The 24,829-nt window shown below is 48.2% G+C and overlaps 1 protein-coding gene across 2 annotated transcripts; it reads left to right on the plus strand.

The window, feature by feature from the left end:
* Nucleotides 1-484: 484 nt before the first annotated feature.
* Nucleotides 485-19,766, plus strand: Gprc5a (G protein-coupled receptor class C group 5 member A). 2 transcript variants are annotated; one of them, XM_076568096.1, is made up of 5 exons: nt 491-619; nt 811-931; nt 14,349-15,275; nt 18,501-18,559; nt 18,814-19,766. In XM_076568096.1, exons 3-5 carry the CDS (start codon nt 14,360-14,362, stop codon nt 18,904-18,906), a joined length of 1,068 nt encoding a protein of 355 aa, XP_076424211.1. In that variant the 5' UTR covers nt 491-619; nt 811-931; nt 14,349-14,359; the 3' UTR covers nt 18,907-19,766. The 2 variants fall into 2 exon arrangements, with proteins under 2 accessions (XP_006976592.3, XP_076424211.1); XM_006976530.4 differs by lacking the exon at nt 811-931 and having other exon boundaries at nt 485-619.
* Nucleotides 19,767-24,829: the final 5,063 nt, after the last annotated feature.

Consider the following 24,829-nt stretch of genomic DNA (forward strand, 5'->3'; position numbering starts at 1 on the left):
CTCCCTGCACACCGGAGGAAGAAGTGATGGTGGAGACAGGTGACGCCAAGGAGAAATAAAGACCAACGTCTCCCGCAGAAAGTAACAAAGGAGCTGCTGGCTAGGTCTTTGCCCTTGGGGCCACCTCGGGGAGGATGGGTGTGGCTCCCTCCAGGAGGTGACAGCCGGCAGCGCCCATCCACAGCTGGGTTCACCGTGTGGCCCTTTGCTTACTGGCGCTCTGGGACTGCCGGGAGCGCTCGTCGTGGGGAGCTGCGCCTGGCAGACTCGGCGGGTGCTTCCCCCACAACCCCGCCACCTATTTTATGAGTGACTGTGCTTCTGACGTCAGGGAGGCTTTCGGTTCACTCTCTGGCACGGTGACTTTATTTTCATAACAGCGAGAAGTGCCGCGGAACTGGATTAGGCGTGTCCTCTCCCCCCGCCCCGCCCCCGCCCCCTGTCCCTCGGCTCACCCTCTCCCTCCCTCCGGCGACAGAAGCCTTTATAACTGCTCTGCGCGGCCAAGGCGGGATCGGTGTCCCGGGACGTGCCCAGCAGCCAGGGGTCGCACGCTCTCCCCTCCCTCCCACGCGCGAGCTGCAAGTTCTCGGTTCACCCGCAGAGCCGCGGCGTCCAGGTAAGAGGGGCGGGCGTACCGAGGGGCACGCGGGGCCCCAGCTTTAAATCCCGAGAGTGGGGAGCCGGTGGGGTAGGAGAGTGTGGACAGCCTGTGATGGACTACAGCTGCCTGGGAGAAACGGATGAAACCCAGAAAGGAATCCCTTTACCTTCACTCACCTCGAGGAATACGTTCTCTGGGCTTCCCAGGCTAAGACAGAGCGGAAGACCAACAAGCAAGCAGTCAGGAATTGTAACACAGGCCTGTAATCCTGCACCTGAGAGGTAGAGGCAGAAGGATCAAGAGTTCAAGGCCAGCTTCGACTACATAGTGAGTTCCAAGTCAGCCTGGGCTACATTAGTCCCTGTCTCAAAATACAAAACAATATTTTTAAATATTGAAATGAAATGAGATCCGTCTTGAAGTGCCCTAGGCTACTCCCGGGTGCTAGGGAGCCCCTGGCGAAAGACGGGTGGTTACTGAGCTTTCAGCTCCCATCTGAGTTTCAAGGATTGTGAATGAAGAGAGTGGGTAGGGAAAGAGTGTGAGCCGCTTCCTTCCCAAAGGAAGTAACTTCCCGAAAAGAGTAACATCTTCCTGGAAACACAGGCTCATGTGTGTGTCAGAGCAAAAACAAGGGGAGCCCTTGGTGTTCCTCCACCCCACTCTTTACTTTTCCTGGTGTCCCCACTTTCCAAGACTTTTCTCCCTTTTAACTCCTGCCTGGCCGGCAAGAAGTGCAAAGCTCATCTTCCCAGAGGAGAAGCATGGCGGAAGGCAGGAGCAGGAGGCTGGCTGATCTCACTGAATCTGAAGACCATGGTTGCTGTTTTTGTTTTTTTTAGATATTCAGGCTGGCCTCAAGCTTATAACCATCCTTCTGCCTCAGCTTCCAGAGGGCTGGGATTATAGGTATCAGTCACCACGCCTGACCGAAACTGTCTCTTAAACATCTGTAGTGAAGGCTCCTAAGTGGCAAAGCCTGCCTGCATCCAGGAATTGGGAGGACCAACATTCCAGCCTAGCTTTCTTCTTTTGTTGAAGCCTGGTGAAGGGTCCTTTGGAATCAGCCACTGCTCTGAGCTCATTCCTGAAGGAGAATTCTTTAGCCACTTCAGACACAATGGCTGGGGGACTTGGAGGGAGGGTGAGGCCAGCACTCCACCCTTAGGGGTTTGTGGGCTGGCCACCACTGAGAGAGAGAAGGAAGGGGAGGAAGGATTAGGAGGCACTGCCCTAGGTTCAAAGCAGAAATGGAGGCTGGCCTCCAGGCCCAAACAGAATGGCCAGAGCCATCTCTGTGATTTCCCAAGAAGAGGTCTCTACCTAGCCCCAGGCAGTCCGATGTTTCCTGGGTTCTGCAAGAAACATGTGATTTATCAAGCAACCACCTGCTCCCTGAGGTCCTTATGCCGAGGGTGTCTTTGGGGGTGCCCCAAGCATGTTTTCTGTGTGTAGATGCTTGCTTTCCGGTGGCTGCATGGTCTCCTTCTGAGGGTGGTTGAAAACTTGCATTTTCAATTCCATTCCATTCTTGAGAGGTAATTGAGGATAACAGAGTGTGAAGAGGAATGCTGATTGTGGACTTTGTTCTTTCTGGAGATCCACAGAGGGAACGGTGCGATCAAACTGAACAGGATTTTCATTGGAGGGGATCTGACCTCCAGGGCAAGGCTAACCTTTTTCTTGTTTGTGTGAGCCTCCTCCCCTGTCTGTCTGTAGGTGTGAGCATGCCACAGTGCACATGGGACGGTCAAAGGACAACGTAGGGAACTGGTTTACTCTTCCACCGTGTGTCTTGTGTGTGGAACTCGCCTTTACCATGGGGCCGTCTTCTCAGCTCTTGTTACTGTTTTAGGAAAGGGATTCTAATCGACTTGACTGGCCTGGAATTCACTGTGTAGACCAGGTTGCCCCCAATCAGATTTTCTTCTGTTTTCTCAGTGCTGGGATTCCAGGCCTGAGCTACCCCTCGAAAGATCAGGGTTTGTATTTTTACCCCTCCCCCACCCCCCTTTTTTTGAGTCAAGGTTTCATTGTGGCTCAGGCTGGCCTGGAATTTACCATATAGAGCAGGCTGGCCTTGAACTCTCTGCTTCCCACGTGCTGAGACCAAGTCGTGCATCACCATGCCCACTTTATTCTTGCTCTTATGGCTTTCTTTCCTTCTTTCCTTCCGTTCGCTTTGAGACCAAGTCTAGATCAGGTGCCCCGGAGCATTTCCGACTCCAGAGCTCAAATGCTTCTCCACTGTGACTGTTTCAAGTGGCTGGGAGAACAGGTGTGACCCACCGCTCTGGGTCTGCCTGCTTATTTTAGATTTTCAGATTCTTTGGGTTCTAAATGACACTCAGTTTTTGATAAACATTCATGACCATTTGGATAAATTCCTTCAGTAAGGCAGGGGTAGCAAACTATGGTCTGTGGTCCAAAATGACCTGCAGCTTTGTTTTTCCTTCTTAATAAAGAGTTTCTTTTTTTCCTTTTCTTTCTTTTCTTTTCTTTCTATCTTTTTGAGACAGAGTTTCTCCGTGTAACAGTCCTGGCTGTCCTGGAACTTGCTTTGGAGACCAGGCTGCCTTTGAACTCACTGAGATCCTCCTACCTCTGCCTCCCAAGTGCTGAGGATTAAAGAGTTTTATGGGGACATTAATGCTCATTTGTTTTTGTATTATTTGTGGCTTTTATGTTACAAAGTCATGTCTTCTAAAGCCCAAACTACTTACTGCCATTATAGAGAGTGCTTGACTTTCAGAGGGTCTGAATTATTTGCTTAACACCGGAGATATGAATGGTATGAAGATAGGCAGTGTTTCCATTGAAGTATCCAGAGAACATTTTTGAGATTTTGTTGGTTATTTATTTTATGTATGACGTTTGCCAAGGACCAGGTTTTAAAAGTCTAGGGGGGCTGAGGAGATGGCTCAGATGGATGAGAGTGATTGATGCGTGAGCCCGAAGACCTGAGTTAGACTCCTAAGAACCCGCGTAAAACCCGGGGCATAGCAGTGTATGGCCATGCATGTCTGTAACCCCGGGTCTGGGAGAGATGGGCAGATCCTGGGAGTTTCCTAGCCAGCCAGTCCACCAGAACATTGAGCTTCAGGTATACTGAGAGATGGTCTCAAGCTAATAAGATAGAGAGCAGTGGAGGAAGGCATTCAGTGTCCTCCTCTGGCCTCTGCATGTAAGCACATGCTCACATACACATGGGGTACATACACGATACCAAGAAAAAAGGCTATAACTTGGTTATTTCTTTTGGTTTCCTGTAGCTTTTGTTTTAAACATTTTTATGTTATGGTGTTTTTCTTTTTTACCATGATGCATGGCAGTTTTGTTTGTTTGTTTGTTTTGTTTTTTCAGACTGGGTTTTACTATGTATGTCTGACTGGCCTGGAGCTCATTATGTAAACCAGGCTGCTCCCAAAGACCCACCTGCCTTGAAAGCGCTGGGATCCCAGGGGTATGCCGTCACGCACAGTGGTTTCTAGTGTTTTATCGCACATTCCCATTAATCTGAAGTCTACTTGCTTTGAGCACTGTATGAAAGTGAAAAATGAGCCTGAAACTTGTTGTCAAATTTGTCTCCATTGGCTACATGATGATGTATTTTCCTTCCGTCACTACCTAGAAACCCAGCTCGGTTATGTTAGTAAGGCATTATTCACAGGACGCTGCCAGGATGTGTCATGTTTATGTGATGGGAAATGGGATGGCCATCCAGTCCACGGTTCGCAGAGAGGTACTTCCCATCTATACTAATCCTTTTTCAAGTGCAGAGACATTTTTTTGTGGGACTCCTCCCTTGGAAGACTCAGCCTGGATAAAAGTAGGAGGGTCAGAAAACATCAGCACAGATTCGTCTTAAAATTTCTTACTCCTTTACCTGGGTGTGTTGGCTCACAAACGAGAGCCCATTACCTGGGAGCCCGTGGCAGGAGGGTTGGGAGCCCCAGCTCTGTGAGACCCTGTCTCAAGTAAATACTTCATCACCATTACTCACACTGGAGGATTCAGCAATTAATCGTAGTCCAAAATACTTGCTCAGGTCCGCTGCGTAGAACATGTATAGAGAGATGCCACCAGCCACCAGCGCTGTGTCCTCATGGAACTTGTTATCCAGCAGGCTGGTGAGCACTGCTGTAATGTACAGTTACTACTGGGCACATAGGAAACGAGTACTTTATTGTCAAGTCTAGGAAGAGATCTAGACATTCAGAGTGAGGTGGATTAATAATAATGTGGTAAAAATTCCCAGTAGAGATTAAATTGGGACCACACTTTGAAGAAATACCACTGGATTGTGAGCAGGAGGGGAAGGGACTTTCTGACTAGAATAATTTCATGTACTTGAGGCACAAAGCATGGTTTTGTATGAGAAGGCCCCCCGAACAACCCCGAATTCCGATTCACATAGAAAACACTTTTGGAATGTCGGGCGTGGTAGTGTACACCAGGAATCCTGGCACTCAAGAGATGGAGGCAGGAGGATTGTGAGTTTGAGGTCAGTTTAGGTTATCTACATGTCCAGACCCTGTCTTTAAAAAAGCAAAGAAAGGCTTGGCGGTACACGCCTTTAATCTCAGCACTCAAGAAGCAGAGGCAGGCAGATCTCTGAGTTCAAGGCCAGCTAGATCTGCAGATCCAGTTCCAGGACAGTCAGGGCTGCACACAGAAGCCCTGTCTTGAAAAGCCAAAAAGATGAATGAAAGAAAGAAAGAAAGAAAGAAAGAAAGAAAGAAAGAAAGAAAGAAAGAAAGAAAGAAAGAAAGGGAGGGAAGGAGAGAGGGAGGGAGGGGCTGGAGAGACGGCTCAGTTGTTAAGACACTTGTTCTTTTGAAGACCTGAGCTCAGTTCCCAGAATCCTCATTGGGTATGTATGCCACAGCCGATTGTGACTCTAGTTCCAGAGGGTCTGACAGGTACCCTCTCTTGCCTCTGTGAACACCTGTACACATGTGTCTCACACACACACACACACACACACACACACACACACACACACACACACACACTTTAAAACTTTTGTTTAAAAAAATAAAAGTAGACGCTTTTGGGTAATGTTCATATGTCAAAAACCCATAAAAGACATGTAAAGAACCACATGGCCTTGGACAAATATTTGATTTCTTCCTGGATCAGTTTTCTCAGCTGTCAAAGGGAGTAATAAAATATTCGATATGGTGGCTCACATCTGTAATCTTGCCGCTTGAAGGTAGAGTTAGAAGAATCAAGATGTTTAAGGCCGTCCTCAGCTACGTAGTGTGTTTAAGACCAGCCTGGGCTACATGAGACCCTGTGTAAAAACGAACAAGAGTTAAAGTGGGCCATGAGGATTCAATGTAGATGCATAATAAAATTTTACTAGAATTTGGGCTCCTATTATCCTAGACAGCTTCACTTGCATGTCTTACATTTCCAACCAAGCTAGACTTAGTGTCTCTGCTCCCAGTCTTGTGACAATGACGACACCAAGCTGCTCAAGATAGTTTAGGAACTGACCAGCCCTCTGCGCATTCCTCCCGGTCTCTCTCTCCTTCACCATCAGCTCACATCCTCTGGTCGTCTCTCAGGCCTCTTCTCCCAGGTCCTACTACACCTCCCTCCTCTTTATCCTGATTAGGTAGGGGAGATCACGGTTTTCCACGTGCACGCTCTCTGTGATTCCCAACTGCTTAGGTGGACGGTTGGTCAGTCATCTGACAGACCTACTCTGTTGGTTCTCTAAGGGCAGCAGCCACGCTTTGGTTTTGTGGGATTTGTCCACTTAGTGCTTGTTGATGAGGGAGATTGACTACCCACTGGGTTGCTTGTTCTGGAGACCTGTGGGCAGTCAGAGCTTGACTATATGATGGTGTGGGGCAGTGGTTCTCAACCTGTGGGTCAAGCAAGACCCCTTCTGCAGGGGTCAATATCAGATGACATGCTTATCAGACATTTACATTATGATTCATAACGGTAGAAATTACAGTTACGAAATAGCAATAAAATAATTTTATGGGTGGGGGTCACCACAACTTGAGAAACTGTATTAAAGGGTCGCAGTGTGAGACATTGAAAAGCAGGGGTGAAGTCTGTAGAGAGAAGCTGGGGGGAGGGGGGAGGCTCTGGAGACCGTGCTGGAGTCTGAGAGAGGAAGTGAACCACGGATGAAATTGTTTGCTAGGAAACCACTCTACCCAGCCTCAGCCCTCTGGAAAGAAATTTATGTATTTTAAAATAGATTTATTTTATTATTTTTAATTATGTGTTTGTGTGGTTATGGGCATTTTCAGACATTTACGTCATACTTTGTTCTTTTTTTTTTTTTTGTTTAGATAGGGTCTCACTATGTAGCCCAGGCTTGTCTTGAACTCAGAGATCTGACCACCTCTCTGCTTCCCACTGGTCTTCAAAGCAGTCACCATCATGTCTGGCCTTATAGTTTGTCCTTATTCATTTCTCTTCTGCACTGCTCTCCACACATATAATTTAATTAAAAAAAAGTATTTATTTTACACAGGCTCTCACTAAGTTTCCCAGGCTGACCTTGAGTTTGCTATGTAGTCTAGGCAGACCTCAAACTTGTAATCCTCTTGCGAGTACCTGGGATTATAGGTATGGGCCTCCAAGCCTAGCCGAATAGAGAATTATAAATATCTTTCCTTTGTGACACTGGATATATAAGTTCATCACTTAAAAAATTATGCTCATGTGTGAGGTGCCTGCACCTTGGGATGAGGCCAGAGGACATCCTCAGGTGTTGATCCCACCTTCTACTTTCTTTGAGGCAGAGTCTCTTGTTGTTCACCATTACATACATCAGACTAGCTGGCCCAAGAGTGACCAGAGATTCTCCTGCCTCTCCCTATAGGCTGCTGTAGGTTTATTTTTACTCTTTGCTCTCTGAGGGGCCTGCCACCCAGCTCCCAAATAAATACATGGAGACTTATTCTTACTTATAAATGCCCAGCCTTAGCTTGGCTTGTTTCTAGCCAGCTTTTCTTAACTTAAATTGTCCTGTCTACCTTTTGCCTCTGGGCTTTTACCTTTCTCTATTCTATTTATCTCTCTTTCTTACTCCATGGCTGGCTGTGTGGTTGGGTGACTGGCCCCTGGCCTCCTCCTCTCCTTTTCTCACTTCTCCTCTCCTTCTTCTCTCATTTATTCTCTCTGCTTGCCAGTTCTGCCTATTTCTCTCTCCTGCCTAGTTATTGGCCATTCAGCTCTTTATTAGACCAATCAGTTGTTTTAGACAGGGAAAGTAACACAGCTTTACAGAGTTAATGCAGTATAAAAGAATGTAACACATCTTTGCATCATTAAACAAATATTCCACAACATAAATGAATGTAACACATTCATAACTAATATTCCACAACAGGCTGCTCTGCTGGGCTTTTAACTGGGTCCTGGGGAATCAAACTCAGGTGTTTACGCTTATGTGGCAAGCACCTTATCCACTGGACCATAGCTTCATCCTTAACTTTATCTCCCAAGAATTAAGCTGTAAGTAGGTTATTAGGATAGTAGATGAGATAATATGTAAAACATATATATATATATGAGAATGCATGGTAAAGCATAAACCCTCAGCAGAGTGCCGATCCAGTATGTGGCAGTACATATCATTTAATTCCTCATGATACTGTGACTGAATATAGCAATTTGAAAATATAGAGAAAATAAAAATGCTACAGAGTCACAAGTCTGCAGGGCTGAGATCTTGTTATCACCCCCAAGGCAGTCCTCAAAGGAAGGAGCTGTGGTCACTTTTGGTGACAGAGTGAGGTGACTCTCACAAGAAGGAAGACAGAATCAACTTTGAGCTGTCTTAGATCCTCAACATGTCCATTTGGGAGATCCGCTAGGAAGGGCCATGTAGAGGCAGTGTCCAGGTCTAAGTCTGTGGGAGCCCTACCACTGGAGTCCTGAGGAGGAGTCTGGAAGTGGACGACAGAAGCCAGGGCTGATCCAATGCTGCCGTCTGTCCTTACACACACACACACACACACACACACACACACACACACACACACACACACACACGCCAGTGCCACACGTCAAGGCCACGCCAAGGGTCAGCACTATTCACAGGACTTTGTCTTTGTCCCCAAGGCTCCCAGGCCATCTTGGCCTTACCTCACTCACCCCTAGGCCCAGTTTTGGATTGGCTAGAAGTTTTCGATACATATTTTAATGATGGGAGATGGGGTGAGGAGCAAGGTGGGGCTGGGAGAAAGATGTGGAAGCTGCCTGCATGGAACGCCCAGCGGGTGAGCAGTGGCTGACCGAGGGCTCGGTTTCCCTGGTTCAGCAGCTCTTCCCTTGCTTCATAGGAGAGCAAACAGAGGTTCAGGGGGCTCAGTGACGTGGTCCAGACGCAGTGCCCCTGAAACCCAATTCTGCTAGTTACCTCCCTGATTGCTGTGACCAGAGAAAGACCCGTGAAGAAGGGGAAGGGTTTTGAGGGGCTACGGCACCTCGTGGTGGGGGAGGCGTGGTGACAGGAGTTGATGAGTGGCTGGTTACGTTGTTCCCACCATCAGGAAGCAGAGAGTGGACGGGAAGTTGGGCTAGGCTAAGACATCTAAAAGCTCACTCTCAATGGCCCACTTCTACAGGAAGGCTGGCCCGCAGCTGGGTACCCACTATGAAAACACAGGAGCCAATGGGGGACATTTCATATTCAAACCATTCCACCTATGAAGGGGAAACGGGGTTTGGGAGTGAACTTAGAAAGACCCTCCCTTCCGGTCTCCCTCTTCCCCTCTCTCCCCTCCCCGTCCCCACCCTCACTCTCCAATTGTGTTTTCCTACCTTACTTTCTTGTCCCAGCTCATTCCAAAAGGATTTAAGGCAGCACCAAGTTATTTCCCATCCTGCAGCCTGTGTGCCTCAGGTCTGTAATCCATGTACTCAGGAGTCTGAGGCAGGAGGATTGCCAGGAGTCCAGGCCAGCCTCAGCTAAAGTAAGACCCTGTCTCAAAAAACAAATATGCTGGCCTAGGGAGACGGCTCAGTGGGTAAAGGTGCTCGTTGCTAAGTCTGACAGCGTGAGTTTGAGTCCTGGGACCTGCATGGTGGGAAGAGAGAACTGATTCCTGCAAGTTGTCCTCTGACCTCCATACATGTGCCGTGGCATGGCCACCCTGCTCCAAATCTGTGAGTAAATAAATAGGTGTGAAGAAGAAAAGAAAAGAAAAGAAAAGAAAAGAGAAAAGAAAAACCCTACAACAAAGCTGAGAACCTGTGTTCGACACCTTCCTGGTTTCTTCTTTTCTCAGGACCGTATTCTGGTGCCACAGCAGCTTTTTAGTACATCCTTGCTTCTTCTTTTTTTTTTTTTTTTGGTTTTTCGAGACAGGGTTTCTCTGTGTAGCTTTGCGCCTTTCCTGGAGCTCACTTGGTAGCCCAGGCTGGCCTCGAACTCACAGAGATCCGCCTGGCTCTGCCTCCCGAGTGCTGGGATTAAAGGCGTGCGCCACCACCGCCCGGCCCATCCTTGCTTCTTAAAGTGAGTTTTGTGTTCGCTGACTAAATTCAAAGTACTTAGGACACTTTTAGACTTGGTGAGTAATCCCAGCCAGCTGGGAAAAGGGTGGAGGAGGGTTAATAGGTGAATTATATTGGTGATTCCCCAAAAATTAGTCACCCCCACACAAAATACTCACTAAGGCTTTTTGCTGTTGCTGCTGCTTGGGGTGGTGCAGGCCCGTAATCCCAGGACTTGGGAGGGAGAGGAAGGACCAAGTTTGATGCTAGTCTGGGCTGCAGGAGACCCTGTCTCAAAAAACCAAATCAGTGCTCGTCCACACCCTATTATGAAAGGCGAGGAACTCTCAAGGCCCCACACCTCGCTGAGGATGTGTGCGTAGTTACTGGTTGGTAGGGCTGGAGGGTCAGGAGGTAGGCATTTTCTTCAATAACTACGTCTTCCTATATGCAGCCCAATGAAATGCATTGGGTCATTAAAAACAAACAAACAAACAAACAAACAATCAAACATAAAGGTTTTCTAAAAGATTATTTCTGGCATTAGGGGTAGAGCACATACCTAGTATGTATGAGGCCCTGGGTTCAATACATAACACACACACACACACACACACACACACACACACACACACACACACGCACGCACACAACTAACTAGATGGGTGCTTGATATTTAAAACACATACCACCACCTGCCCTTAGTGAGCTCTGGTCTTCGGAGTTGGGAGATGCCAAGCAGGGTGCACTCCTGCCCAGCTACAGTGACGCCAGGGACCAAAGCCTCTGTCCCTTTGTTCAGTGCTGCAACTGTCATGTCGGCCAGGGTTCACTGACCTCTGTCAAGGTTTGCAGTCATCAGGTTCAAAGTCCTTCCTAAACACCAAGTCATTATGATTAACAGCTGCTTGTCCGCAGACAGCAGAACCTTGAGGGGTGAGGTGGCAGTTGACGAGGAGGGTCAGAGAACATGGAGAAACAGAAGAACCGTTCCCAACAGGGACCTTTGTGATGCATCTGAAAGGACAGGGAGGGGTGAGGTGACATGCCAGACCTGTGTCCCTTGTCTTGCCCTTCTACTCTGAGATGAGACTCTGTGTCCAGAGTTCTTGTGATTGGCACACAATGGACTCAGGAAATCTGCTGATGTTATTTTTATTGCTATATTGAAATAGCTGAGGCTGGGTGGCTTGGCCCAAGAGTGAGGGGTAGCATCTGGGTTGCTGGCAAAGTCTCATGGTACCACAAGACATCACATGATAGGGCATCTCACAGCATGGAGCAGGAAGCCTGTGAGTATGGATCTTTTCTGGTTTCCCTCCCTCTTATGCAGCAACCAGGATTCAACCATGGGCACGCTATGCTAACTACCTTATCTAACCCCCAAACCCTCCAAGATGCCATTTAAAGCCTTAGTCTGACAAGTGACCTTCTGTTGTCTGGAGTTTTGAGCCACCCGCAGTCTTGTGTAGTTCGGGATGGCTTCCAACTCAATATGCAGCAGAGGCTGGCCTTGAACTCCCGATCTTCCTACCTCCCCCTTCTAAATGCTGGGATTATAGGCGTGTACAGCCATGTCTGGTAGTTTCCACTCTCTTATTCTCTCACAGTGGGGCCTGAGGTTCAGCTGAGCTGTGGAGTGGGAGGGGAGAAGTCTACAGAGACCACAGCAGTGAACATTGTTGAATGATTCGTTGTAAAATGTAAAGAGAACCTTAGCGAGCCAGATTTCGTTAAGAGCTCAGGAGCCAGAGTCAAACATTTATTGTAGCACACTGCACACAAAGTTCTGGTGTGTGGGGATGGAGAGACGATTCAGCAGCAAACCAACCGCGCTGCTGCTCTTCTGGAGGACTGGAGTTCAGTTCACTCATGGTACTCAAGTGCTTGTAACTCCAGCTCCAGGGGCTCTGGCACCCTCTCCTGGCCTTTGAGAGTACCTGCACTCACATGCACATACCCACACATAGACACATGCATGCACATAATTAAAAATAATAAACCCTTAAAAATTCAATGTATATAGTATGCATTTACATAAGTGAATTCATGTGTATATATGTTAATCATCTACATATTTATTTGCTTGTTACTATATGAAGAAAATAATTTTGGTAGGATGGCTTGTCTCACCTAACTTTTTATTTATTTATTCATGGCAGGGTCTCACTCTTTAGCCCAAGCTAATTTAAAACTTGTAGTACAGTCTGGCCTCCAACTCACAGTAATCCTCCTGCCTTAGCTGACTAAGTATTTTTATTTTAGGTTTTGTGTGCATCATTAGAGAAGGTAGGTATTTGAATTCTGTCCATGCTGATGAGGCTGCTCTTTGGGTTACTGAGAAATGGCTCGCTCTGCCTCTTGAATTGATCATAAAGACATGGGATCTGAGAAGGAAGGGTGGTCCTTATTTCTTGGATGGGCACAGTGTCCCACAGCAGTAGGCACTCCGTGTAACATGGCCAGAAAGTATCATCTGCAAGCATTGCTATGTGGTAAGGACACTCGGACTCAGTTTTTTCTGCTTCCTGGAAAGAGGCCCTGATTCAGCTGATGCTGTGTACTGGTTCCATTCAATGCTTCCCAAGCCCGGCTTCCCTCTCATTTCTGACTTCTCCCTCCCTGTTCTGTATCCCGCACTAGAGGAGGCTTATGCTTCTCCAAAGAGTTGGCCTCTCTGACTCCACTCTTCCCAGCCAGATCAGAGCTGGTTGTAGAATCCACCCCCGGACTCTTGAGTGTACTCTTGACTTGCTGAAGACTGAGCAAACCCACAGGGGGGTTGGGGGGGGGAGAAAGCTAAGGAGAGAAAGAAAGCAGGCACGTTGGTGCAGGCCTGTAATCCCAGCACTCAGGAGGAGCCAGCAGAGGAACAGGAGGTCAAGGCCACCCTTAGCTACAAAGCTCGTTTGAGGCCAGCCTAGTCTACATGAGACCCTGCCTCAAGAAACAATACAACAAAACAGAAAATAAGAAAGAAAAACTAATGAGAAAAAAATTCCACGTACAAGTAACAAACAATAAAGCAAAAGGGGGAGTGTAGAAGAAGTCTTAGTAACTCAGTAAAGATAGGATCTTTTAGTTTATTAAGACTTTCAGGATCGTAGACAGCCATATCTAGCCGTGTTGAATTTTAGTGTCTTTCTGACACAGGCTTCGCCGTATGAAAATCCCTATCTCTTTTGTAGTTTGTCTTCCTGTTGTGCAGAGTGTTTAGAAGTCATGGGTTTGGGCAATGAGAGTGTGGGACCAAAAGAAAAAACCAGGCTCCCCCCCCCCCAGGAGTTAAGGGCAGACAGGAAGTCAGCTGTGGTCCATCATGTAGGCAGTCTCCCATTGTAATGGGTGAGCAGGTCCCCTGTTTGTGGGTCATCCCTCAGCTGGGAGCTTCTAGCCTTTCCAGTATGTGGGAGGTTGAGTGATGAAGACAGAGAATTGGAGGCCAGCCTGGGCTTTATAGAAAGATCTTTCTCAAAAGACAGACAATAAGCCAATAACCCTCCAAACTGGTCATGGAAGCTCACACCTGCAATCTCAGCACTTAAGAGACTGATGCAGGAGGATCGTCCTAAGTTCAAGGCCAACTGGGGCACATATCAAGTGCCAGGCTAATCAGGGATACATAGAGAGGCCATACCTCATATAGCAAGAGTAATAAAAATGAAACAAAACAAAAAACAAACCCAAATTAAAAAACAAACAACAACAAAACCAAATCAAAAGAGATTAGTAGTTAAATGGGAAATATAAAATTCATTCCCTCTCTTCATTGGCCCTTAGAATTTGTCACAGAGGTACAGAAAAATTAGCTTCTGCAGGTGTGGGTGTGTGGATGTGTAGGGGTGGGTGGGGGTGGGTCCAGGGAGTTTAATCAGGGTTACTTACAGAAGCATGAACACTTACCAGTGGCTCTATCACAAAAGAAAACTATCTTACCCTCCCAGCAATGTTAGCTACCTGTAGACTCCCAGAGAGTGAGGCCTGAGTCCCTCCCCTGGGTTAGTTTTAATGTAGCAAGTTTACAAGGAGACAGTAAACACAGTCCCATGTCCATCTTGTGTCTCAGAGGCTTGCCTGGTTCCTAATAATGCTTTTCTCCTCCTCCTCCTCCTCCTCCTCCTCCTCCTCCTCCTCCTCCTCCTCCTCCTCCTCTTCATCTTCCTTCTCCTCCTCTTTTTTTAATTAATAAATTTTTAATTTTAATTAATAATTTTTTAATTAATAAATCAATTAATAAATTATTAATAATTATTTAATTAATAAATTGCAGGACCACCAAGAATGGCTGCCCCTAGTGGTTGCCGCTCCGACCTGGATTCCCGGTACTACAGACTTTGTGACCTGGCCGAAGGCTGGGGCATCGCCCTGGAGACACTGGCCGCAGTGGGGGCTGTGGCCACAGTGGCCTTCATGTTTGCCCTCTTGGTCCTCATCTGCAAAGTGCAGGACTCCAACAGGCGAAAGATGCTCCCCACCCAGTTCCTCTTCCTTCTGGGAGTGCTAGGGGTCTTTGGCCTCACCTTCGCCTTCATCATCAAGCTGGACGGGGTCACAGGACCCACGCGCTTCTTCCTCTTTGGTGTCCTCTTCGCCATCTGCTTCTCTTGCCTCCTGGTCCATGCTTTCAACTTGATCAAGCTGGTCAGAGGGTGGAAGCCCATGTCGTGGCTTGTGATCCTGAGCCTGGCGGTGGGTTTCAGCCTGGTCCAGGACGTTATTGCCATTGAATACCTGGTCCTCACCATGAACAGGACCGACGTCAATGTCTTCCCCGAGATGCCCGCCCCTCGGCGCAACGAGGACTTCGTCATGCTGCTCATCTACGTGCTCTTCTTGATGGTGCTGACCTTCCTCACATCCTTCTTCATTTTCTGCGGATCCTTCTCTGGCTGGAAGAGGCACGGGGCCCACATATGCGTCACCTCATTCCTCTCCATTGCCGTCTGGGTAGCCTGGATCGTCCTGCTCCTGATTCCTGACATCGGCCCTGAGTGGGACGACACCATTCTCAGCACAGCCTTGGTTGCCAATGGCTGGGTTTTCCTCGCATTTTATGTCTTCCCCGAGTTTCTACGGCTCCCGAGGCAACGAAGTCCCACAGATTACCCAGTTGAAGATGCTTTCTGTCAACCTCAGCTCATGAAGCAGAGCTATGGTGTAGAGAACAGAGCCTACTCCCAAGAGGAAATCACCCAAGGTATAAAGATGAGGGGAGAAGTTGGGCATGGTAGTGCAGGCTCATGTGTACACACACACACACACACACACAGACACACACACACACACACACATACACCCCGCTCTGATTTCAGCACTTTGGGGATGGAGGCAGGAGGATTGTGAGTTTAACATCAGCCTGGGTCATGTAGAAAGACTCTCTCAGAACACCAAAACCTTTGTGGCCTGGGCATGAAGGTCAGTACAGAGCTTGTTTAAGCATGAATGAAAAGTCAGAGAGGGCCTTCAGCACTACTTAAAGTGGGTATGGTGGCATACACTTATAAGCCTAGCACTTGGGGAGTAGAGGCAGGAGGATCAAAAGTTCAAGATGATTTTTGGTGACATGTGGATTTCAAGGCCAGCCTGGGGTACATGAGGTGGTCTCAAGAACACAAAAAGAAGCCAGGCAGTGGTGGTGCACGCCTTTAATTCCAGCTCTTGGGAGGCAGAGACAGGTGGATCTCTGTGAGTTCGAGGCCAGCCTGGTCTACATAGTGAGTTCTAGGACAGCCAGAGCTACATAGAGGAACCCTATCTCAAAGACAAAACAAAATAAAATAAAACAAAACAAAAACCCCACAAAACATTCCTAGCTGTAAAACCTGTAATTTTCTAGACATCACACCATCCATTCCCTTCACAGCAAAAGGACATTTCCCAACTGCCCTAATGTCTCCTGATTTTGTCTCAGTAAGACTGTAATCCCAGCCAAGGCACCTGGAGCCACCCTATAATCCCAGTTATGGAAAGGAGGAATAGAGACAGGGACCAAAATAAACACCAAAACACCCCCAAACCCAGAAGCAAAAACTGAGAAAAGGCAGACAGAGGAGAGGAAGAATCCTGGGTTCTAACTGTAAGAATCCCGGGGTGTGGAGGCTCATCCCTATAGTGAGCACTTGGGAGGCAGAGAGGAGAGGATCAGAATTTCATTGTCAGTCTGGGGTACATGAGATCCTGTCTCAGAAAACAAAAGAACAGACAAGCAGACAAGCACACAAACCAAACCAGGGGCTGGAGGGGTGGCTCACGGTGAAGAGGACTTGCTGCTTTTGCAGAGGACCGGGTTTGTTTCCCAGCACTCACACTGACGTTCACAACCATTGGCAACTCCAGCTCCTGGAATCTGGTACCCTCTTGTCGCCTCCATGAGTACCAGACACACATGCAGTGTACTTCCGTGCAGGCAAGACACTTATACATATAAAATTAAAATAAAGAGATCTGGAATCCAAACAACACCCCCCCCCCCAACAGAACCCCCAAGCTATAAGGAGCTCACAGGCTATTTACAGATTCTGATCTTGAGTAAACCAACATCTGTATTAGTTACTTTTCTGTTGCTTTGACAAAACACTAACACCTGAAGCAAACCATTTCGGCATCTGATTCCAGAGGGAGAAGAGTCCATCACGTCAGGGAAGCCGAGAGCACACATCTTCAAACACAAACAGGAAGCAGAGAGTGAACTGATTGAACGTGGGTGGGGTGAGGCTCTAACCTCTCAAAGCCCCAGTGATGTACTTCCTCCAACTAGGCTGCACCCGCTAATCCTCCCCAAATAGTTCCACCAACTAGAGACGGAGTATTTGAACATCTGTGCCTATGAGAGACATCCTCATTCAAACCACCGCACCCACTCCCTGGCCCTACCAGTCTACTCATGGCCATACCATAATGCCAAGCGCACTCAGTCCGGTGTCACAAGTCCCCATAGCCTATTTACTATTCAAACACCCAAAGTCTCTTCTGAGACTCAGGACAGTCTCTTAGTAGCTCCCTGAAAGATCCAGCTGTAGTCAAGCAGGACTGGAAGCTAGCCTCTTGAGTGTTTGTCTAGTACTTTCTACACAATTCCACACAGGCTGAACCAGAATAAAAAGGTATACAAGAGAGGAAAACCCCCAGTGGTATGTGGTTGAGGTTGGTCTCATGTATAAAAGACATCCCTGTTTGGAGGCTGGGTCTTGCTATGTGGACCTGGCTGTCCTAGAACTCCCTGTGAAGAGCAGATTGGCCTCTATAGGCTAATGCTCCCACCTCTGTTTTTGGACTGAAGGCTTGCCTTTCATGTTTTGGGCCCCTGGCTGCTTCCTTTCTCAGACATCTTTCTGGTCACTGTCTGTTGCTGCGCACATTTCTCACTGGCTCCCCACATCCTGTTGTGTCGGGTCTGCATAAGCAATGAGGTCTTCCACAACGGAAGCCTGTCTCAGCCTAGACAAATCATGTCATCCCTGGCCTCCAGCCTCTATGACTGGTAAGGTTGCAGCTCCTTGTCTGATGTGGTCTTCTGCCTGCTTCAGGGTCCAGCATTCCCCAGTCGGTCTGAGAAATGGCTCCACCATGTATGTGTGTCTGTAGAACTGAGACACTCTTGTTAGCTTTTGCCTCATTCAGTAGTGATTTGTGTATTTGTTGTACATCTCACAGGGCAGGGCACAGCTGTCTTCATAATATCTTTGCTTATTTATTTATTTTTAGTCTAAAAATTTTAATACTGCTTATTTATTCTCTCTCTCTCTCTCTCTCTCTCTCTCTCTCTCTCTCTCTCTCTCTCTCTCTCTGTTATCACACACATGTATGTGGAGGTCAAAGGACAAGTTCCCGGGTTTTTCTACCATGTGGATCTTGAGATGGAACTCAGGTCATTCGGCTGGGCAGGAAGTGCCTTTACCCACTGACATACCTTGACAGCACCTATTTTGGTTTTTGAGACAGGGTCTCATGGAGCTCGGATTGGGCTGGAACTCACTGTGTAGTTGAAGATGACCTTGAACTTCTGATCCTCCTGCATCCACCTCCCAGGTCCTGGGATTATAGGTGTGCACCACCGTGCCCAGGTCCTCACACTATCTTAAGTCAAGAAGTGTTTAGTAAGGGGATGGAGGCTGATAAATTTGTCAGGAAATGAATGACTTGTTTTAAAGCCAGCTCAAGTTCAAACACCTTGTGATTTCCCCCAAATGCACAGAATACAGTCACTCATAAACTCCTCCCAGTTTAGGAAATGAATAAGTCCCTGTGGCCCCAGGATACGGCTGGGCTTGGTTTGGAGCTGGAAGGCATGGTCTTTCCCTGCAAGAAATTTGAACTGCTGCGGCCCAAAGGGACCAACTGTCAGAGACACTACGACAAGTGATACAGGGAGGAAACACAGGGGTGGCCAGGTGCCTCAGTTTCTCCTCTCCCTCTGTTTCAGGTCTTGAGGAGACAGGGGACACACTCTATGCACCTTATTCCACTCATTTTCAGCTGCAGGTAAGTGCCTTTTATCATTCCTCACTCCCCCACTCCCAGGGACAGTTGTCCTTGGAGAATAGATATTGTCACAATTTTAGTGGCTCCCAAGTGGCCATCATGAAGGGTGGCATGTCTTCTTTCCTCCACCGTGCCTCTTGGGGTTGGGGTAGCACAGAGGGTCGGAGAGGACCTCAGAGATCTTTCGAGAAGGGCACTGGAGCTTCACTGAGCTGGCCATAGAAGGTTTAACCATATGATTGCTTCCTTTACAGAATCGGAGTCCTCGAAAGGATTTCTCTATCCCGAGGGCGCAGACCCCCGCCAGTCCGTACAACGACTACGAAGGACGGAAAGGGGACAGCTAACTCTCTGGAGAAGATTGGGACAACCAGAATCAGGCAGCAGGTCCAGCCAGGAGTCCTGCAGATGTGAACCGTGTCCTAGGGGAACTGTACATGAGAGACTTGCTCCCAGCACACTGCTGTCCTTCCGTCTGGGGCCGCTCGCTGCACTAACAGACTGCTTCTTCGCAGTGTTCCGGTTTTTCTTTGTCCCCATTCTTAGGATACTTCTTGGAGGTGGGAGTCTTGGGCAACTCAAGGCGGGACTCTCCCCTCTCCCCTGAATGTCAGGAAACATCTGCTCATCTGACTCCTCACTGACTTGCTCATCTTCGGAAGCCGGTTCATCTAAGCCAGGGTGGGTTCCGTGAAGATCACTTGGCACAGAGCGGAACTGCAGTTTGCACAAACCCAGAAAGGGGTGGGTGGGTCTCCACCTGGTCCGTATCAGTCCACCCTGGAAGCTGGCCTGGCTCCGCCCTCCTAGGCCTTCCTGCCTGGGTAGGAGAGGCTAAAGGTCACTAAGTGTCTACTCAGTGCACTGCCCACGATGGCCTCAGCAGCGTGGACGCTGATTTACAAGGGTGTCCTTCGCCTATCACCTCCAAACTTGCTGCCGACCCCAGACCTCCTGTGCTTTCCAGGAGCTCTTCTGGACATTCCTGGAGGAGACAAGGCCTGTTTCTCCCTGCCAGGAGAATTTCAGCCTTGTTCTTGCCATACATTCCTGACACACATTCCTCCCTCCCGTTGTCTCAGTAATAGATCTATCCTGCGCCCACCTCGAACTCCGCAAGCGAGCAGTGTCTATTCTTGGGGTGGGATGCATTTGTTGTAAGATAAGTTATTCACCTGGGTATGCAATAAAGATGTGATGGCAATTATTTTTTAAATTTAAATTTATTTACTTATGTCAATTTTCTTTTTTCTTTTGGTTTTTCAAGACAGGGTTTCTCTGTGTAGTTTTGGTGCCTGTCTGGGATCTTACTCTAGACCAGGCTGGCCTCGAACTCACAGAGATCCGCATGGCTCTGCCTCCCAAGTGCTGGGATTAAAGGCGTGTGCCACCACCGCCTGCCATCGATTTTCTTAAAAATGTTTAATATTACACATGGTCCTATACAGTAGCCCAAGCTGGTCTTAAAATCATGGCAGTCTGGCCAGGTGGTGTTGGTACACGCCTTTAATCCCAGCACTCAGGAGGCAGAGGCAGGCAGATCTCTGTGAGTTTGAGGCCAGCCTGGTCTACAGAGCGAGATCCAGGAAAGGCGCAAAGCTACACAGAGAAATTCTGTCTCAAAAAACAAAAAAAAAATTAATATTATATTTTAAAGATTTCTTCTGGGTGTGGGTATGCATATGCCATGGGGAGGTCAGGAGATTTGAAAATTCATGGGGAAGATGATTAGGACTCTCTCTTATGGACAAACTAGGCTCATCGTACTTAGCCATATCACGTGCAAACAATATGCCAACATTTGCTTAGTTAGGAACTTGCCCTTTAAGAGTCTTCACATGGGTCTGGGCATGGTGACATGTGCCTTTAATCCCAGCACTTGGGAGGCAGAGGCAGGCAGAGCTCTGTGAGTTCAAGGCCAGCCTGGTCTACAGAATGAGACTGGGTCAGAGTCTTGGCAGGGTGGCTCACACCTGTAATCCCAGCATGTGGAATGTTGAAGCAGGAGGATGGCCACGATTTTTGAGGCCAGCCTGAATTATGGAGTAAGGCCTTGTCTCAACAACAACAACAACAAAAACAAACAAAACCAACAGAAAAGTGAGTTGAGGTCATGAAGAATGATGGGTATTTATAGCTCACAAAGGCTTTTTGGCAAGCTGTGCTAACATTTCTCGGGGTTTGTATACTCACTGAAAAGGAGAATGACCAAGCTGGTGAGATGATTCCGTGAATCAAGATGCCTGCTGCCAGGTCTGACGACCTGAGTTCAACCTCCGGAATTCATATGGTGGGGCAAGAGCCAATTCCTGAGCACAGTCTTCACACACACACACACACACACACACACACACACACACACACACACACACACACACTCACGCACACGCTGTCACTGTGTGCACTCAGACACGTGGACACGCACAGTAAATAAATGTGCTTTTAGAAAAGCCGTGTGGGAAGACGGCACCTAACAGTGTGAATCGTGCTAGGCTGGTCTTTCTGGAGAAGCCATCCCCCAGTGGAGTTCGCTGCGAGGAGAAAATATCATGGTTTTGCCATTATTCTCTGTCACGCACTCAGTAAATGCGTATCCCTGGGCTGGCACGTGCTCACAGGGTGCTCACAGGGTGCTCACAGGGAAATGGCGTTTGCTGCCAAGCCTGCTGAATTGAATTCTACACCCAGGACCTGCACGGTGGACGGAGAGAACCGACTCCCACAGGTTGTCCTCTGGTTCCGTGCACAGACTATGCGTGCATACACTCACCCCTATGCAGATAAACAAATCACATATAGTCCCAGCCCGTCATGTGGCTTACACCTGTAATCCTAACACTCTGGAAGTTGAGGCAGGGGGACTGCCATGATTGTTGATTTTTTGTTTTTTTTGTGTGTGACAGAATTTCTCTGGGTAGCCCTGGCTGTCTTGGAACTCACTCTGTAGCCCAGGCTGGCCTTGAACTCACAGAGATGCACCTGTCTCTGCCTCCCAAGTGCTGGGATTAAAGGCATGTGCCACCACCACCTGGCCAGACTTGCCATGATTTTAAGACCAGCTTGAGCTACCATGTAGGATCGTGTGTCTTGACTCCCCACTAAATGTGTATTCCTTTTTGTTCTCACGACACAAGAATCCACAGAGAAGTGTTCTGACCTCAGAAGGTGTAAGGCTTCCTCCTCGCCAGGGAGCCAACGGTATTACAGTGGACACCCGCTAAGTGACCTCTAATTTAACTCCGTTCTTTCCTTATCTACCTGGAGACATTATCACTTCTCATAGGTTGAGAGGGCCCAGAGTCCAAAACTGATGTCCACTTTAGTTGCCAGTCTGGGCCCTGGGTGTCTGATCTGTGGTTCTGACTTATCTGCTGTAAATTGGGCTCCTCACTCTTCCCTGTTCAGGACTGATTCGCTCAAGTGGCTCCCAGGAGTTGAGAGCATGTTTCTGGGTTTGTTATAAAGGCTGCTGCCGAGGATACAGATGAAGAGATGCACGGACTAGGCATGGGCGGGGCTGCCTGGACCTTCCTGCCTCTTTGTGCGCCACTCAGCAAGACTGGCCAAGCATGCAGCCGCCTGAAGCTTTCTGGGACCTTGTCCTGAGTTTGTATGGAGTTGGTATTGCCCAGCAGGTCTGCAGATAGACAGGTGGGGAGGGGGCGTGGCTGCAAGACTTTGTGTATTCAGATCTCCCCTCCCTGCCCTCCAGACAGGGTCTCAATCAGTGTACTGCCAGAGATGGCTTGGAGTTCACTATGTAGCCCAAGGTGACTTGTGGCAATCCTGCCTCAGTCTGCTCAGTGTGGGAATAATGGGCAGCATGCCCAGCTTCCTCTGGCTCTCAGGTCTAATGTGCCTCACTGAAAGGTATGGGGCAGGATACCCCTGGATAAAGTCTTTTTTTTTTGGTTTTTCGAGACAGGGTTTCTCTGTGTAGCTTTGCGCCATTCCTGGGACTCACTTGGTAGCCCAGGCTGGCCTCGAACTCACAGAGATCCACCTGGCTCTGCCTCCCGAGTGCTGGGATTAAAGGCATGTGCCACCACCGCCCGGCTGATAAAGTCTTAAGACTGAAAAGTCAGTTGGAAAATTCCTTTCTTCCCTCCCCCCACCCCCCAGAGGCCTCAAACTCTCAGGGATCTGCCTGCCTCTCTCTCTGCTTCCCGAATGCTGGGATTAAAGGTGTATCTTTTGTGACAAAGTTTCATGTGGCCGAGGCTGGCCTCCAACCCCACCTGAGAATAGTATGGCACAGAATGCTCTGGTCCCTTTTGTCATCAGGGCAGGGAAGGTTTCTATCCCCTTGGCTGTTGAGACATCGAAGAGGACCTGGGAATGGCACCATCTCCGTCTCTGGAGTTGTTCAAGAGATAAAGTGGTCTCCAGAGTCTGAACAAGTGGTCACTATGTTCTGAGTCCGTGCCCTTTCAGGAAGCAGAAGGACGCTCTGTGAGCGGCACTGGTCGCTGCCCATGGCTGGTAGGTAGTTCATTGTCACTTCTGTTCACACATAAGCTCTTTGGGTCGAGGAGAGACCTCTCCAGGGCTAGAGGTTCAGTGTTTGAGAGTAATAATAATAATAATAATAATAATAATAATAATAATAATAATAATAATAATAATAATAATAATTTATTTTGGTTCTCAAGATAGGGCTTTTTTTGTGTAGCCCTGGCTGTCCTGGAACTAGCTCTGTAGACCAGGCTGGCCTTGAACTCACAGAACAGAGATCCACCTGCTTCTGCCTCCCGAGTGCTGGATTGGTGTGCGCCACCACCACCTGGCAAGAATTCTATGGAAGAGGGCTTCCAGTCTCCATCTCCTCCTGGAGGAAAGTGGAATGTGAAGATTTAGTCCAGGCTGGCCCTTGAGCAGTGTCAGTTGATTGAGGTCTGGAAGCAGAGTGCCATCTCCTTTGAACTAAGTGGGTGATGATAAAATGAGGATCAAACCCAACAGCCTTCTCCCTTCTTCTTTTTTTTTTTTTTTTTTAAACCGATGAAATAGACTTAGGGTTCCGCCTTCCTGTAATTACAGCTTTAGTTGCCATACCCTGAATCTCCACTAGATGGCAGTGAAGCCTCGGTGTTCAACCCTTGGGCGCTGAAACTCTGAATCCCATAGCTAAGGCTGCCTGCCTTCTGGTTGAGGGCACCGAGCAGGTAGATGGTAAACAGGCTGGAGGCAAGCGTGCCTCTGAGCTGTCTCTTCCCCACCCCTCAGCTTTTAAAGCCGCTTCCCATATCCCTTGCTTTTATTTTTATGAAGCTCTCTGAGGTTTTCCAGCCTGTTTGCTTGCAACCTGGCATCACGACAGGTAATGTCTCATAGACGGATCTTATTAATGTCATCTGGTATTTATGTGGTGAGAACATTGGCTTCTGGTCAGGAAAAGTGTGCCAAAACAAAAAAGTACAGGCTGGTCCTGGAGATCCAGCCCCCCTCCCCCGCCCCCTCCTTCCTCCCACATGTTCCGAGTTTCCTTCCGTTCTAGACTTACTGCTGCTGAGCACTGAATACCCTGTTGGGCTTTCGCTTTCCTGCGCACCTCTTTCTGTTGCTAGCAGGGCTGGCAGGTTCACTGATGTCCCAGCCTCAGATGCAGCGCTGCTTCAGCCGCTTCAGCAAATCCGCTGCTGACCACTGAGCACCCGGGGAAACTGGCCTCAGTGTGTAGGTTGCTGTCTTTGGAAATCCGTGTGTGTTAAAATTTTTAATTGCATTTGTCTATCATCTACTTATTATTCATTTGTGTGCGTGTGCGTGTGCGTGTGCATGTGTGTGTGTGTGTGTGTGTGTGTGTGTGTGTGTGTGTATGTATGTGAGGTCAGTGGACAACTTGTAGAAGTCAGTTCTCTCCTTCCACCACATGGGCTCTAGAGACCGAACCCAGGTCAGACTTGGTGGTGAGCATTTCTACTTCCTGAGGATATATATATATATATATATAATTTATCTATGTACGTATATCCCATGTGTGCCTGGTGCCCTCTGAGGTCAGAAGAAGGGGTCCAGTGCTTTAGAGCTGGAGCTGCAACTGGTTGTGAGCCGCTGTGTGGATGTTGGGAACTCAACTCTGGTCCTCTGCAAGAGCAGCCAATGCTCTTAACCCTTGAGTCATCTCTCCAGCCCCAGTTCTTAGCTTTTTGGGGGACAGGATCTTATGTAGCTTGGGCTAGCCTCAAAGTCACTTTGTAGGCAAGGTTGGCCTTGAACCCCCTGATCCTACCTCCACCTCCCAAATGCTAGGACTACAGGTGTATATCA

This window comes from Peromyscus maniculatus, chromosome 3, assembly GCF_049852395.1.
Source record: "Peromyscus maniculatus bairdii isolate BWxNUB_F1_BW_parent chromosome 3, HU_Pman_BW_mat_3.1, whole genome shotgun sequence".
Classification (NCBI taxonomy): Eukaryota; Metazoa; Chordata; class Mammalia; order Rodentia; family Cricetidae; genus Peromyscus; species Peromyscus maniculatus.